Below are 14073 nucleotides of genomic sequence, written 5' to 3' on the forward strand. Positions count from 1 at the left end.
GTGGATTTGGCTTTGTTCTCTTCGATTGTTCGTGCAGGATGTGATCTTAGGTTATATGAGAATGTGGCTGTGGAGTGTTTGTTTGTTTGTCTTGCTTTGCATCCTATGCTGTATCTGCCAGACGTGTTGTGCTAACTTCATGAGCTTGGGTGTTTTAACCTTCTCATTTCAGAGGTTAATCCCTAACGCCATGAGAATTTCAGCTTCACTTAATTCCCCAGATGTCCATTTTAGACTCTAAAACCATAGTTAGCTTCTACTCCATTCCTTGCTGATGGTTAGCTGTTCAGTTTTTGACCTGTTTGAAGTTGACACCAATGGCTGTGTCTGGACATACCCTGGTCCTTGCTGTTTTGTGCGTGTTCCCTAGGCTCTGTCTCCACTTTTGTGTAGTATTTTGGGAAAAACATGCTTTGCCGCTTTTGGTGCGCTGTGGCACAACTATGGAGTCCCAGCGTGGGTGGTTACAGATGTGGTTTATCGGCATATCAGCACTGTTCTGTGGCGCTTGGCTGATGTAGTGAACATACACGCTTGCACAAGGGAGCCTGGTGTAATCTGCTGGGTGTTTTGAGGCAGAATATTCGAGGTTACTCTGTTCAGTGGGGTATTAAGACCCATTCAAAGTACTTGGCATATTCTGGAGCTAATGTACGTACATCTTTGGTGTTGATGTGACCCACCAAACTCCTTGTTCAGCTATGCCTCACAGATGAGGTGTGGGTAAAAGTTAGTGCTGATTAGTCAGAGCAAGAGGCTTCCATGAAGATCTCACTCCCTGAAGCCAGATGTCTTCCAAGGTTCTGAAGCACCCTGAGTTTTAGGACTCTCTGGCCCTTGGTATTAGCAGCTTCCTAAGTAAAGCCTATGTTCCAAGGCACCCTCAAAGCACAAAAATCCTTAGTCAGAGTTGTTGGAGAAAACAGAATAGATTTGTCAAATTACATTAAACTTTACTTTTAGCACTTACCTTTTCCTTAGAGGTAAGGGAATAGACAATTTAGGTTGGCTCTTAAACCTTGAAAAGGGTTAAGAAATTGTTTAATTAAATCCTTTAATTGGCCTAGGCACTTAAAATCCTTTTGAGGTCTAATTTTCAGTATCAGCAACTTATATGGAGAGCACAGTATTCTATGGCAGGAAAAATTGTTACCAAGCTAGAATCACAGAATGGTTGAGGTTGGAAGGGATCTCTGGAGATCATCTCGTCCCAGCCCCCCTGCTCAAGCAGGGCCACCTATAGCACGTTACGCAGGATTGCATCCAGGCGAGTTTTGGATGTCTTCAGAGAAGGAGACTCCACAATCTCTCTGGGCAACCTGTTCCAATGCTCCGTCACTCTAACAGTGAAGAAATTCCTCCTCACATTCAGGTGGAACTTCTTGTGGTTCAGTTCGCGCCTGCTGCCTCTTGTCCTTTTGCATGGGACAACTGTAAAGAGTTTGTCCCCATTCCCTTGACACCCTCCCTTCAGGTACTTAGAGACATTGACAAGATCCCCCCTCAGTCCTCTCCAGTCTAAAGAGGCCCAGCTCTCACAGCTGTTCCTCGCAGGGCAGATGCTTCAGCCCTCTGATCATTTTCGTAGCCCTGTGCTGGACTCTCTCCAGTAGTTCCACGTCTCTCTTGTGCTGGGGAGCCCAGAACTGGACACAGGACTCCAGATGAGGCCTCCCCAGGGCTGAGTAGAGGGGCAGGATCACCTCCCTCAACCTGCTGGCAATACTCTTCCATATGCACCCCAGGGTACCATTGGCCTTCTTGGCCACAAGGGCACATTGCTGGCTCATGGTCAATTTGTCATCCACCAGCACTCCCACGTCTTTCTGTGCAGAGCTGCTTTCCAGCAGGTCAGCCCCCAGCCTGTACTGGTGCATGGAGTTATTTTTCCCTAGGTACAGGACCTTGCATTTGCCCTTATTGGACCTCTGGAGGTTCCTCTCTACCCAGCTCTCCAGCCTGCCCTGGTCTCTCTGAATGGCAGCACAGCCCTCAGGTGCGTCAGCCACTCCTCCCAGCTTGGTATCATCAGCAAACTTTCTGAGGAGGCACTCTGTCCCTTCATCCACGTCACTGACGAATAAGTTGAACAGGATGGGACCCGGTACTGAGCCCTGGGGAACTCCACTAGCTACAGACCTCTGGCTAGACTCTGTGCCACTGATGACAACCCTCTGAGCTCCCCCTTTCAGCCAGTTCTCAATCCACTTCACTCTCCACTCATCTAACCCACACTTCCTGAGCTGATCTGTGAGGATGTTATGGGAGACAGTGTCCAAAGCCTTGCTGAAGTCAAGGTAGACAAGGTCTACTGCTCTCCGGAGACCTCATCTACCCAGCCAGTCATTCCATCATAGAAGGCTATCAGGTTGGTTAAGCAGGATTTCCCCTTGGTGAATGCATGCTGGCTACTCCTGATCACCTTCTTTTCCTCCATATGTCTGGAGATGACATCTGGAGTGAGCATCCCACCAGGGATGGAGGTGAGGATAAGGGGTCAAGCAGTCATCCATATGTCTGTAGATCATCATATGGGATATAGTTCCTAATGTTTCTTATGTAGGTTTTTGCCTAACTCCTAAGTATCGAAGTGCAGCCCTTCCCAATGAGATGACTGGTCCATCTTGTCCTGATGGTCTTGCCTTTCCTTGCAGCAGTCTGAGGTGGGATCCCTATTATATCCCTAGATTATTCTATGCTAGATCTCTTCTGTTCTAGAGCTTATTGTAAATTCATCTGCATCCCTTCATTCAGTAGTGGAAAAGTAGAGCATAATCCACTTTGAGTGACTTAAGCTGAATAGGAAGTGGTATCTTTCTACCATATGCTCCATAGCATCTTAGACTCACTTCAGGGCCGTCAGTCTGTAGCTGGTACTCTTGCTCTTTAGTTAACTGGTGTGGGTCATTGATGGACCTGAAGCCAACAGGACTATATGGAGGTACCTTTTCTAGAGGAGTGTGGTAGGAATATGTTCTTGGCACTTGCTAGCTCTGTTTTGTTACCATCACTACATAGCTATATTCCAGTTAGACAGATGCTGCTTCGCGAAAGGTTTTTTGATAGTGTGGCAACTGGAGTACCTAAAAATGGCACAAAGTATATGATTGCTGTGATGTAAGGCCGAAGCTTGGATCTTTGACCTGGCAGGTATGGGTTGGGGCTGGAGAAAGCATTTGATGCTGTATGCTCTGGGCTTCTTTTGTTATGAGTGAACACTAAACTAAACCCTTCATGGAGGTGCCTCTGTATCCAAAGAAAGATGGATCAAATGTGTATATCTGGGCTTGGATCCTTCCCTGGTCACAACTGATGATCTACATGTTTATTATACTACCTATATCTGCTACCTAGATGTTAGAACATGCCATTTTCTCATTGTAGAGCCCAGATATGCAAGTAGCAGCCTGGCACCTGCATCTGTCAGATCGAATGCCCTAAAATGCTTCCTGCCATCCTCTGCTAGCTGATGTCCCCAGGCATGCATGTGAGGAGACATGGGCCAGACAAATGCCCCATCTTCCTACTGCCTTTTGGGTGGTGATTGTGTCTTCAGGATGTCTGTGGGTTAGGTCACTTGAGGAAATCTGCTTGTCATGTTAGGTCAGTTGGGGAAATCTTGTCATGAGTTGAGCTTGGAGCTGTCACATGGTGAGACCTGATACTTTGCATGCAGCGAAGAGGTGCTTCCAGCTCCATGGCAGGAGAGATTGACTGTCCACTGAGACTCTGTAAAGCCACCTCAGACAATGTTAAGGCTGTGTCAGGCAGCTTAGAAAGAAGGAGCACATTGCAATTACTGACTCCTCCTTGACTCTAGCTTTGCCTGTCTCCCTGGGAAAGTTCTTGGTGATACCATGTCACTGCCTTCTGAATGAGCTGCTTTTGAGCCTCTTCATCAGGAGGGCCCTCATGAACCAAAATGACTTCTAATTTGGCATTAGGAGAAAATCTACCTTCAGGGAAATAAGGTGGTGACACAATGTCTTGTAGCACTGATGGCTTGCTGGAAAAAAAATCTCTACGTGTTTGTTGATGTCTCCGTGGGCTCTCTGGACTTTGTTCTTTGAAAATGTCATTGGCAAAGAGGGAAACTTCAGAGAGATCACATCATCCAGGGTTTCTTCATCTTTTGACTGCTTCTGTCTGTCTCTGAACCAACCTAGGATGTACTGGTTTTCCTCACTCTTCAGAGGAGTAGGATGATTTATGACAGTCTAGTTCCTTTGGCTGTTGGGTCGTCTACAGAGAGTTGTCAGGCTTGTTGTGTGCTGATTGATGAGCCAAGCCGACATCTGAAGTAGGTGCTGTAGTGCCACCAGGCACTCATGCCTTGGTAACTACTGCATATGGGTTGTGTTTGGGCTCTACGTGGAGGCCTTGGTGTAGGTGTTGAAGCAGTGAGCATTGCAGAAACGAGGAGAGATTCTCCCAAAAATGCAAATCCCACTTCCAGATCCTCATCTCAAAGCCTCTGGTCTGGCATTGTGTACAGGAAGCTGCTCAGTGGTGTTAGGTCTCCTCCAGGATCAGAGACATCTCACTTTGCTGCAGAAGAGTGTTGTTTTCCTCTATCTGAGCTGTTCCTCCTGGTGGTGAGGTCTCCCTGAGATATTTCCTGTGCCTGGTGCTCCCCTATCCCTGCTCCAGTAAATCTGCCAGGTGGGGTTTGCTTTTCTGAGAGAGCACATCTTTCCAGGTGCTTGTGTCTGGACAAGAAAGGTCAAGTCTGCTGAGAAGGTTGTCCACTGGTGGGAAGGTAGGATTGGCCATGCTTCCCTCTCTGGCTCAGGAGAGGCTAAACAACCCGGTATTGATACGTTGAGCCATGTGCAATGTCCCTCGTGTGTATGCCAGCAGTTTGAGATGTCTGACACTTCCACTCAGCCCCTTTGCCAAGCAGCTGTGGGGAATGCCATACTCTGGAGCAAGCAGGGCCAAAGACCTCTCAGTTGGTCTGCTGCCTGATGAGATGTGACCTGAGCATGCGCCCACCACACCCAGCTTCTGCACAGGGCCAAAGCACATGGCAGGTGTCAGTGTCTCCAGCACACTCCAGACAGCAGCATTTGCTGGTGTGTGCAAAGAGCCTGTGCCTGGAGCCCAAGAGTAGCTTCCTTGTGGTGACCCTCAAGAAGTCACAGTGGCATTACCTATCTAGATGGTGACTGTTCAGACCTACATGTCTAGTCAATGTGCAGCTTGCTTCAGGGTAGGAAACACAAGCTGTAGTCACCTGCAGATGTACTGGATGTGTCAGACAAGTGGAAGCAGTTGTTCTTCTCTACAGCTGCTTTTGAGGAGTTTACTTTGTGTAAAGGACTTCTTACATTTCAGCTGTGGTCATCTGGAGTGTCAGAGTCAGGGAGCTGGGGCTGGCCAGGGGAGCCATTGCTTCACCCGTGTGTGTTTGTCACCGTCTAGCAGTTTGTTTAGTGGCAGCTTTGGGAGCACAACTGCTCCCAGACTTACCTTGTAGATATTTGTCAGGGCAGGGAAGGTCTGTGCATCCAGATCAGCAGAGTGTGGGTCCAGTACCTGCACCCCATGTGTTTCAGGGGGCTCATCTTCCCTGCTGTGACTTGGAAGCCCTTTTTCCCCACTCATACCTCTGATGTTGCCTAGATCCAGGTGGCTTCAGCTTCCAGCCCCGGAAACCGCCCTGGCAAAGACAAAAGAAGGGTGGCAGGGGACTGGGCATGAGCAAGAGAAGGGTGCCAGCAGGCAGGCTGGGGTGCACACAGGGGTTAGAAGCTCTCTGCCATGCTTTCCGGAGCCTTTCCAGGGCCCTGGGGGAGCCTGGCCCCGGAGTCTCCGATTGCAGTGGTGGAAGGAGGGGAGGGGATGGTGGGCTGCACCAGCCAGGCCCCTGCACCAATCCGCGTGGCGCCAGCTGCCTGTCCCGGCCCCTCCCGGCGCTGCAGCAGAACGGCTCTGCCCTCTGCTCACTAGCTCGCTTTTTCTCTTCTGCCATCTTCCCGTTGCAAAGCATTGCTGGGAACCGCATGTGGGTGACGCAGCAGCATTGTTTCAGGCTCAGGAAGCTGCCGCTGCTGCCCAAGGGCTCAGGGAGGAACACGCGGCTGCTGGGGCAGCTGTTGGAGCCAGGGAGGAGCAGGGGACGACACAGGGCGGGGGGCTCGGCTGCTCTCCCAACCATGTCCCTGAAGACCAGGGGTCCGGCTCAAGTCCGCTCAGACTGAGCGAGCGAGAGGAGGTGTCCAGGGAGGGGGTGGGGGCCCCCAGCCCTCGCAGTGCGAGCACCGAAACAAAGAGGGCTCGGCAAACTTCACCCCAGAGTCGCAGCAGCTCCAGAAGCACAAGGTCAGGCAGCCGCCAATGCTCGGCGGGTGGGGAGGGTACGCGGGGGCAGTCCGGCCCTAGGCGGGGCGGGAGGGGACCACTGGAGGGACCCAGGCATCCTCCACTTTCCCAAAGAGGTCTCGGGCTGGTGCCCAGGCTCACCTTTGCCCTTCACTTTTGCGGGACGCACTGAATCACGCTGAGTTCCTGCCAGGGCAAAGGGGGAAGTGTGCAGCATGCTTGCAGGCTCCCCTTGGCATTATCCGCTCCTGCCAGAGCATGAGGGGCGTTGGGAGATGGCAATCTCACCCCAGCCCCGAGCAGAATGCGGCCACGGGACCCGGGCACTCCCTGGGGAGCTGATCGACCTCTTCAAGCTCAGAGCGTGCCCAAAACGCCATCGCCCTCCGCTGGGGCCAGGATGGGGGCAGCCCCCAATTCCCTGTGTGCCCACGCCTGTGGGGGTTGTGTGTGTGTGTGAGTGTGTGTGCGCATGAACGCAACCCTCAGACCCTGACCTTTTCTTTAAGCGCATGCACAGGGAAGGTTGGCCGGGTGGCGGAAGGTCTGTAGACAGTGCGCCGCACCGCTGAGGAGCAGCGGAGAGGCTGCGGCTTCCTGCCACTCGCAACCTCCAGAACTGGGTGGGGAGGTACTGGAAAGGTGCCCTGTGCAGGAGTTGAGCTGGAGCACTCGCGTGAGGAACTGGCAGCCCCTTGGGGAAAGCCAGCCCAACCCCTGGCCCTGGCCCCGCCTGGCAGCGGAAAGCGTGGGTGCTCAGTGGGTGCTCAGTGTGCACGGCAATGCTGGCAGGAGTCTCCTGCAAGTGTAGCCATGGCAACGCCAAGTAAATAAAGCACCTTTTGCAATGGCAAATTCACAAGGAATGGCTGTGGGGGGAGGGCCACAACTGAGGGGGCGAGTAGGAGAGCTGAAACATCAAGGATGCATACAGGGAGTCTGCCTCTGACCTATGGTATGACAGGCAGCCATGCTCTTGGCAATGTGTCTGTTCAGGCAGCCCCCAGCCTTGATGCTTGGGGATCTCGTGTTGAAGCCAAACCCTGAGGCAGTGTGGGGGAGCAGCTTTCAGCTACCTGGCAGCTTGCACCGCACTACTGAGGAGGTACTGGAGTGCTGCATCCTCAAGCCACTCCACCCTTGAGCTGCCCCACACCTGGGGAGCGTTGTGAGGATGGAAAGGGGCTTAAATCCTGCTGGATTGGCAAAGCTCCACGCTCTCCCCCACCACTGCACAGTGTGGGGCCTCAGGGCAGAAATGCAGTTGATGAAAGCACTTGTGCAGATCGACTCAACAGAGTTTGTCTGTCTAATGTGGGGAAGGACTGTTGCTCGCAGGCATGGATAGAGGAGGGCTGCTTCCTCGCCACGTTTGAAGCATGCTGTCCTTGGCATCTAATCAGAGCCTGCATCGCTGGCAGGAGTGTTGTTTTGCTGTGCTCACACCTGTGCTTTTTGTCTCTTGCTTTTTTCCCCCCTCTGTCTCCATCAGCTGCTCCTAGAAGAATACGCGAACAGCGATCCCAAACTGGCACTTACAGGCATCCCTATCGTCCAGTGGCCCAAGAGAGATAAGGTAAGAGCATGGCATGAAGGATATTCCTGGGAAAATATTGCGTGTGGCTTAGGCAGTTCCCCACTATCAGCCAAGTTGCCCTTTGGGGCTGGGTTGCAGCAGCGCCACGTGTGCATTTGCCTGGGGAGCCTAGCCAGTTGGCAGAAAGGGGAGCGCTGCAGAGGCAGAGCATGGGGTTCAGCTGCCTTTACAGCACTTTGAGCAAATGCATTTATTCACAGTTCTGAAGATACCCACATTGGTTACCCTTGTTCAACTGATGGGTGGTAATTAGGTTATCCCTAGCTGTTCCATGTGTTCCAGCCCCTTGTTTTTGCTCAGAGGAGCTAGAGTCCTGCTGGTGGTGGAAGGAGTGGTTCCCTAAAGGAAGCTGCAGCACACTGGCTTGACAAGGGGACCTTGGGTGGTGCAAACCACGTTGTGTGTCAGGGCAGACAGTGCTATTGCCTTCACCTGGCAGGTGAAGGGCAAGGTGTGAAGAATTGATGATAAGCATCAACCCTACCTATTTTGTGGGCAAGGCAGTCTTAGCAAGCCAGTCCTTCACTGCTAGGTGAGTGTGCGCTCTTGGTTTATGTCCCTGCCAGCATACCTGCATGCTTTCCTATGCTGCAGAGTTGGCTCTTGCAACCCCAGAGAAGGCAGCTCCTTCCTTCCAGGAATCTTTCCCTATGGAGAGCGGCCAACCCTTCAGGAGAGGGACCTCTTGACTTGCCCTTCCTTCTCCAATTGTGCTTGTAACCTAAGGTCCAAAGCTGGGCCACTTCCAAGGCCAAGCTTGCTGGGCAGATGGAGAGGCTTGGAGCAGCCTCTGTTGTAGACTGGCTGGCCAGGCTTTCCATCCACCTCCACAGGCTGTCTTCCTGCAGGCAGCTGGGACACCCCCCATAGATTGCTGCTCCTTTCATGCTGGGAGACAAGTTTGTGGGCAGACTGATATATGGGAAGAACAGGGAGGATTGACAACACCCAGTCTGGACACCTAGAGACAGACAAGCCTCTCAGATTGCCCTTTGGAGGTACCTGTCCCTGTTCACCCTGTCTAATGGGATTCAGTGCGACTTTGCTGGTTGTTGAATAGCACAAGTATCTCCTCTTGCCTCAGGCAGCGTTTCTGGGAATAGAGACCTGAAGATGTCTGCACACTTTGGATACAGCAGTCAGATGCTTGGCACATCTATGACCCTGCCCTTGTGCTGGGTCCTTTAGGCACAGCACCTGTCTCTAGTCCTTCACCTTTGGTGCATACAATGTAAGAGCTGTCTCCAGAAGGATGCTGCAGCCAGTCTATTTATCTGAGGGTTGACAAGACACATGGCAGCAGTTGTCTGCTGGAGAGGTGTGCCGTCCCACCTATACTGTAAATAAGGGCTCTTGGGTGTTCCCATCATGCCTGCAGTTTGCAAAAAAGAGTAATTGGAGCAGTCAGGGCTGGTAAAACCCAGCTAGACAGAAGTCTTGCATGCAGGATTTAGGGTTCTGAGCTGAGCTGGGTTCCTGTGGGCTTGAGCACTAGCTTTTCCCCCAGGGCAGAACTCTGGCCATTTGAGAGAGCCTGCTGAAGCCCAGCAGGATATTGAAATGCAGCAGCTACTTCATGATGTAAATCCTCATGTCCACATTAGGATCTTGGTCTACTCTTGCCCTGTAGGTAGGTTTGCAGGGTAGATCTGCTCTCTGAGGTCTGCACTTGCTCTGTTCCACTCAGAGCACCCTGGCCAGCTCCAGTTCTGGAAGCCTCAGGCACTCTAAAAATACAGTAGAAGCACAGCACTGGCAACAAAGCTGAGCCCTGTTTCCTTGTGCTGCTTCAGGAGGAAGCTAAGCCTGTATGGAGGCCTGGAGAGATTTTCAGGCTGCCCAGACAAGCTTTCTCTGGTGGCTTGCTTCAGAAATAAAATGTGTCTGTTGGAGCACCACAATGCTTTCAAGTCTCAGCAACCCTTTTCAGAACTGGTTCTTACCCCCGATAGGAAGGAGGGGAGGAATGGGAGCCCTTGGCATGCAGAGATGAAGGTTGAGTGCTGTTCAAGGAGACTGCCTCTTAGCAGTGCTGGTAGAGACTTGTCCTTTATCTCCAGCTCTCTCCTGCAGAGAGGTGAAGGAGCTAGGAAGTTCCCTCTGGAGCTTGAGTCAAAGGCTATCTGATCCAGGCTCAATCCAGCAACCTGCCCTATCTCATGCTTCTTCGCTCTCTATCTGTTGCCAGCTAAAGCTCCAGGCCCGGCTGAGGGTCCGCCTGCCCGCCATACCCATCACCAAGCCTCACACCATGAAGCCAACCCCCCGCCCAACACCTGTCAGGCCCACCGTCTCTCCCATCGTGTCAGGAGCCAGACGGAGGCGGGTGAGGTGCCGGAAATGCAAGGCTTGCATGCAGGGCGAGTGTGGCATGTGCCACTATTGCAGGGACATGAAGAAGTTTGGTGGGCCTGGTCGCATGAAGCAGTCCTGCGTCCTCCGACAGTGCTTAGCGGTGAGTCTGTGGCCTGATCATTTTCCCTGAGAAGCCCACTGCAGCCTGGCAGCTACCTTGTCTGGCTTTACAAGGACAGAAAGAGGAGGGCAATGACAACATTTTTTGATTCCTGGGGGCCATCTGGCACCTACCTTGCCCTGGTTTCACCCCTGCTTTCCTTTGTAGCCTAGGCTGCCTCACTCGGTCACTTGTGCACTTTGTGGGGAGGTAGATCAGAATGAAGACTCACAGGACTTCGAGAAGAAGCTCATGGAGTGCTGCATCTGCAATGAAATTGTTCACCCTGGTTGTCTGCAGGTGAGCGGCTCTGGCACCAGGACAGACAGGGCTTGGCTGCAGGGAAGGGCAATCACTAACCTGCACTGTCTTTTCCGCAGATGGATGGGGAAGGTCTGCTCAACGATGAGCTTCCCAACTGCTGGGAGTGTCCTAAATGCTACCAGGGTGATGACACTGAGAAGGGCCAGGTATGAGGCGAGTTATGCTGGGACAGAGGTGATGTGTCTTCCATTCCACTGCATCATGCTGGGGCACGGGCAGGGTTCAGCCACACCAGGCCACGGCAATGGCCTGGTGATGCAAAGAGCAGCAAGGATAAAGGTGCATGTGCAGATTTGCAGAGAGGGTTGGAGAGGAGGCGGGGAACAATGGAAGCTGGGGGATCAGTAAGGCAGTGACTGAGGATGGGCATTGTTTAGGGCTCAGCACAGTGGCACTTGGGGACCTGGCAGACACTGTCGCAGCCAGTTCCTGGAATCTCAGGGTGAGGTGCTAACAGCTCCCTGCTCTGTTCCCCTGTGCTCCCAGAGAGCCCATCAGCAAGCCAAAGCCAGGCTCCTGCAGAAGCAGCAAGGGCACCTGGGTCCCTCTGCCAGGCAGCAAGCAGACTATGTGCAGCAACAGCTGACTGGGAGACCAGCCTATGGCTACCATGTCATCTGTAGGACCGTGACTGCTGTTGTGGATGGAAATGTGGCAGCTAAGGCAAGCTAGACCGAGAGCAGTGGGCTAGGGGCACCTTCACCTTCCCCTCGGTGATGTGCATGCTTGGGGTGCACATTTGGCTGGCTCTGTGGTTCACTGTCACTTAAAGCAGAGATGATGAGCACCCCTGTTCCCTGTGGTATGTTGTGCCGAGCAGTGATCCCAAGGGTTTCCACTGCAAGAGGCTGGGGACCACTAGGCACAGTGGAAACTACCTCCAACCTCAAAGGTCTCCCCTTTTTGTGAAAGGGGAAGGAATGTTTTGGTTACCAGTGTGTGTGAACGCTAGTCTTGGTGGGCACAGCTGGTGCAAATGAGGGGGTGCCTTCCCCAGGTCTACTACTGCTCTATCCCCACTAACCTTCTACCCTACTTCCCAACAGAAGCGGAAGGTGGAAGAGAGCGATGATGACACAGCACAAGCCAAGGTGCTGCGGCCCCTACGGAGTTGTGAGGAGCCTCTGACCCCACCACCCAACTCACCCACTCCCATGCTGCAGCTGATCCACGACCCTGCATCACCACGAGGCATGGTGACACGCTCATCCCCAGGAGCCGGCCCAAGTGACCACCACAGTGCCAGCAGGGATGAGCGCTTCAAGCGACGGCAGCTGCTCCGGCTCCAGGCTACTGAGCGAACCATGGTGCGGGAGAAAGAGAATAATCCCAGTGGCAAGAAGGAGCTGTCAGAGGTGGAGAAGGCCAAGCTGCATGGCTCCTACCTCACCGTGACACTGCAGCGCCCCACCAAAGACATCCATGGCACTTCCATTGTCCCTAAGCTGCAAGCTATCACAGCCTCCTCCACCAACCTACAGCATTCTCCACGCGTGGTCGTGCGCCACACACCCGCCAGGATGCCCCAGCGGGGTGGGGGGGATGAGGAGGCAGCTGAAGAGGAGGATGAGGAGGAAGAAGAGGAGGATGACGAGAATGCGGAGGAGGGGGGGGCAGCCCGGCTCAATGGCAGAGGGGGCCGAGCACAGGAGGGCGAGGAAAGCTGGATGCAGCGTGAGGTGTGGATGTCCGTCTTCCGCTATCTCACTCGCAGGGAGCTCTGCGAGTGCATGCGGGTGTGCAAGACCTGGTACAAATGGTGAGTGTGGGAGACCTATGGGGAGCAGCATGGGCAGACCTTCCCGTGCCCTGATTTGTGGACCAAGCATGGTCACACCAAGCCTTGCACCTGAAAGGGACACAGGCTGAGATGGAAAGGGGAGGAAGGGACCTCACTTGCAGTACTGTTGGTGCGCTCCCTCTGCATCTCAGAGCTGTCACTTAGTAGGCAGCATTGCCCTTATGCCCTGCAGCGAGTCCTGCTTGCTGCTGCCTCTTCCATATGTGTGCCAGTCTCTCCTGTCCCTGTTTGTGACCTTCCTTTTCTCCCCTTTGCTGGGAGACAGTCACAAACTGTCACCCAAACACCTGTTCCTCTGCTTTTGTCCTTGCAAGGTGCTGATGCCTTTTGCCCACCCACCGCTAGGCCTGATCTTAGCTCTCGCCTGCCTCCCATCCTGATACAGCCTCACGACTCACGGCTGATGAAGGCAGGCTGAGGCGGGGATGGATTTGCTGGCTGGAAATGCCCGGGGCGGGGGGAGGGAGGGCAAAGACAATGCTGGTACTGGGACAGCTGTGGATGTAAGGCTTGGGAACAGACAGCAACTGGAAGCTGCAGGTTTCTAACTGCCGAGTAGCAAGAATGCCCAGGCTGCTCCTGTTGCGCCAGCTTTGATTGGCGGCCGATGGAAATTGTGTGATGCAGTAGATGCAGGAGACCTGGACACTGCTGTATTTGGGGGTGTGGGGGCTGTGAAACCATACCCTTGCTCATCACAGGCTTTTTAGGGCAGAGCTGTGCTGCAGTTGGGTCCCAAGTTTCTGCAGGCTTCTGTGGGAGATGAGTTTGTGTCACTTCCAGGCTCTGTTGCAGCTCCCAGCAAACTGAGGAGCATTGAGGCTATAGGATGGGACCAGAGTGAGTGTGTTTTGCCTGCTGGGAGCAAGGATGCTTCAGATCTTAGCCTTGGCAGGAAGAGCACCCAGGAAAGGGTAAACCGGCCAAAGGTTGTGATTTGGTCTTGTTATGTGGCAGCAAAATCGTGCTGGGGTTGTTCTAGGCATCCCTGGGTGGCTCGACCCTACCACCAGCAACCTCCCCATGTGTCCTGGAACTCATACAGATATGCCTCTTATCACACAGGGCTCTGGGCTCTCAGTCCTTGGCTTCTAACCTTGTCCCTGTCCCTAGGTGCTGTGACAAGAGATTGTGGACAAAGATAGATTTAAGCAGGTGCAAGTCCATCACCCCCCAGGCACTGAGTGGCATCATCAAAAGACAGCCGGTCAGCCTCGACCTCAGCTGGACCAATATTTCCAAAAAACAGCTCACGTGGCTTGTCAACAGGCTGCCAGGTGAGCAGGGATTGGGGAGGGATCCCTTATCTCTGTTCTCAGCCTGCATGGAGGCTTCACTTGCAGCAAGACAGCAGCAAGCGGCAGGCTCTGCCTCTATGGTACCCCTTCTGGCAGGAAATCTCTTGGGTGCTTGGATCTCTTCACCTAAGAAGCAGGTGATAGTGCCCCCTGCCCCGGTAGCTGTGTTTTGACCTCTCTCTTTGTAGAGCCTGGCTCCCCATCCCACCCCAGGCAGGAAGGGGAGCTGTTTCATTGTGTGCCTGGATAAAGAGGGCTATCTGGGATGCCTTGG

General features: G+C 53.3%; 1 protein-coding gene across 3 annotated transcripts in view; it reads left to right on the plus strand.

Moving 5' to 3' along the window:
- Positions 1–14073, plus strand: part of KDM2A (lysine demethylase 2A) — a 56294-nt gene that overhangs the window by 38303 nt on the left and 3918 nt on the right. For 2 of the 3 annotated variants that reach the window (XM_062576315.1, XM_062576316.1), the window contains 7 exons: positions 7817–7900; positions 10110–10376; positions 10545–10676; positions 10757–10846; positions 11187–11363; positions 11747–12459; positions 13615–13778. In XM_062576315.1, coding sequence (XP_062432299.1) covers positions 7817–7900; positions 10110–10376; positions 10545–10676; positions 10757–10846; positions 11187–11363; positions 11747–12459; positions 13615–13778 — 1627 coding nt within the window. The remainder of the gene's footprint in view (positions 1–7816; positions 7901–10109; positions 10377–10544; positions 10677–10756; positions 10847–11186; positions 11364–11746; positions 12460–13614; positions 13779–14073) is intronic. The other variant, XM_062576317.1, reaches the window with a different exon arrangement.

This window comes from Rhea pennata, chromosome 5 (assembly GCF_028389875.1).
Source record: "Rhea pennata isolate bPtePen1 chromosome 5, bPtePen1.pri, whole genome shotgun sequence".
Classification (NCBI taxonomy): Eukaryota; Metazoa; Chordata; class Aves; order Rheiformes; family Rheidae; genus Rhea; species Rhea pennata.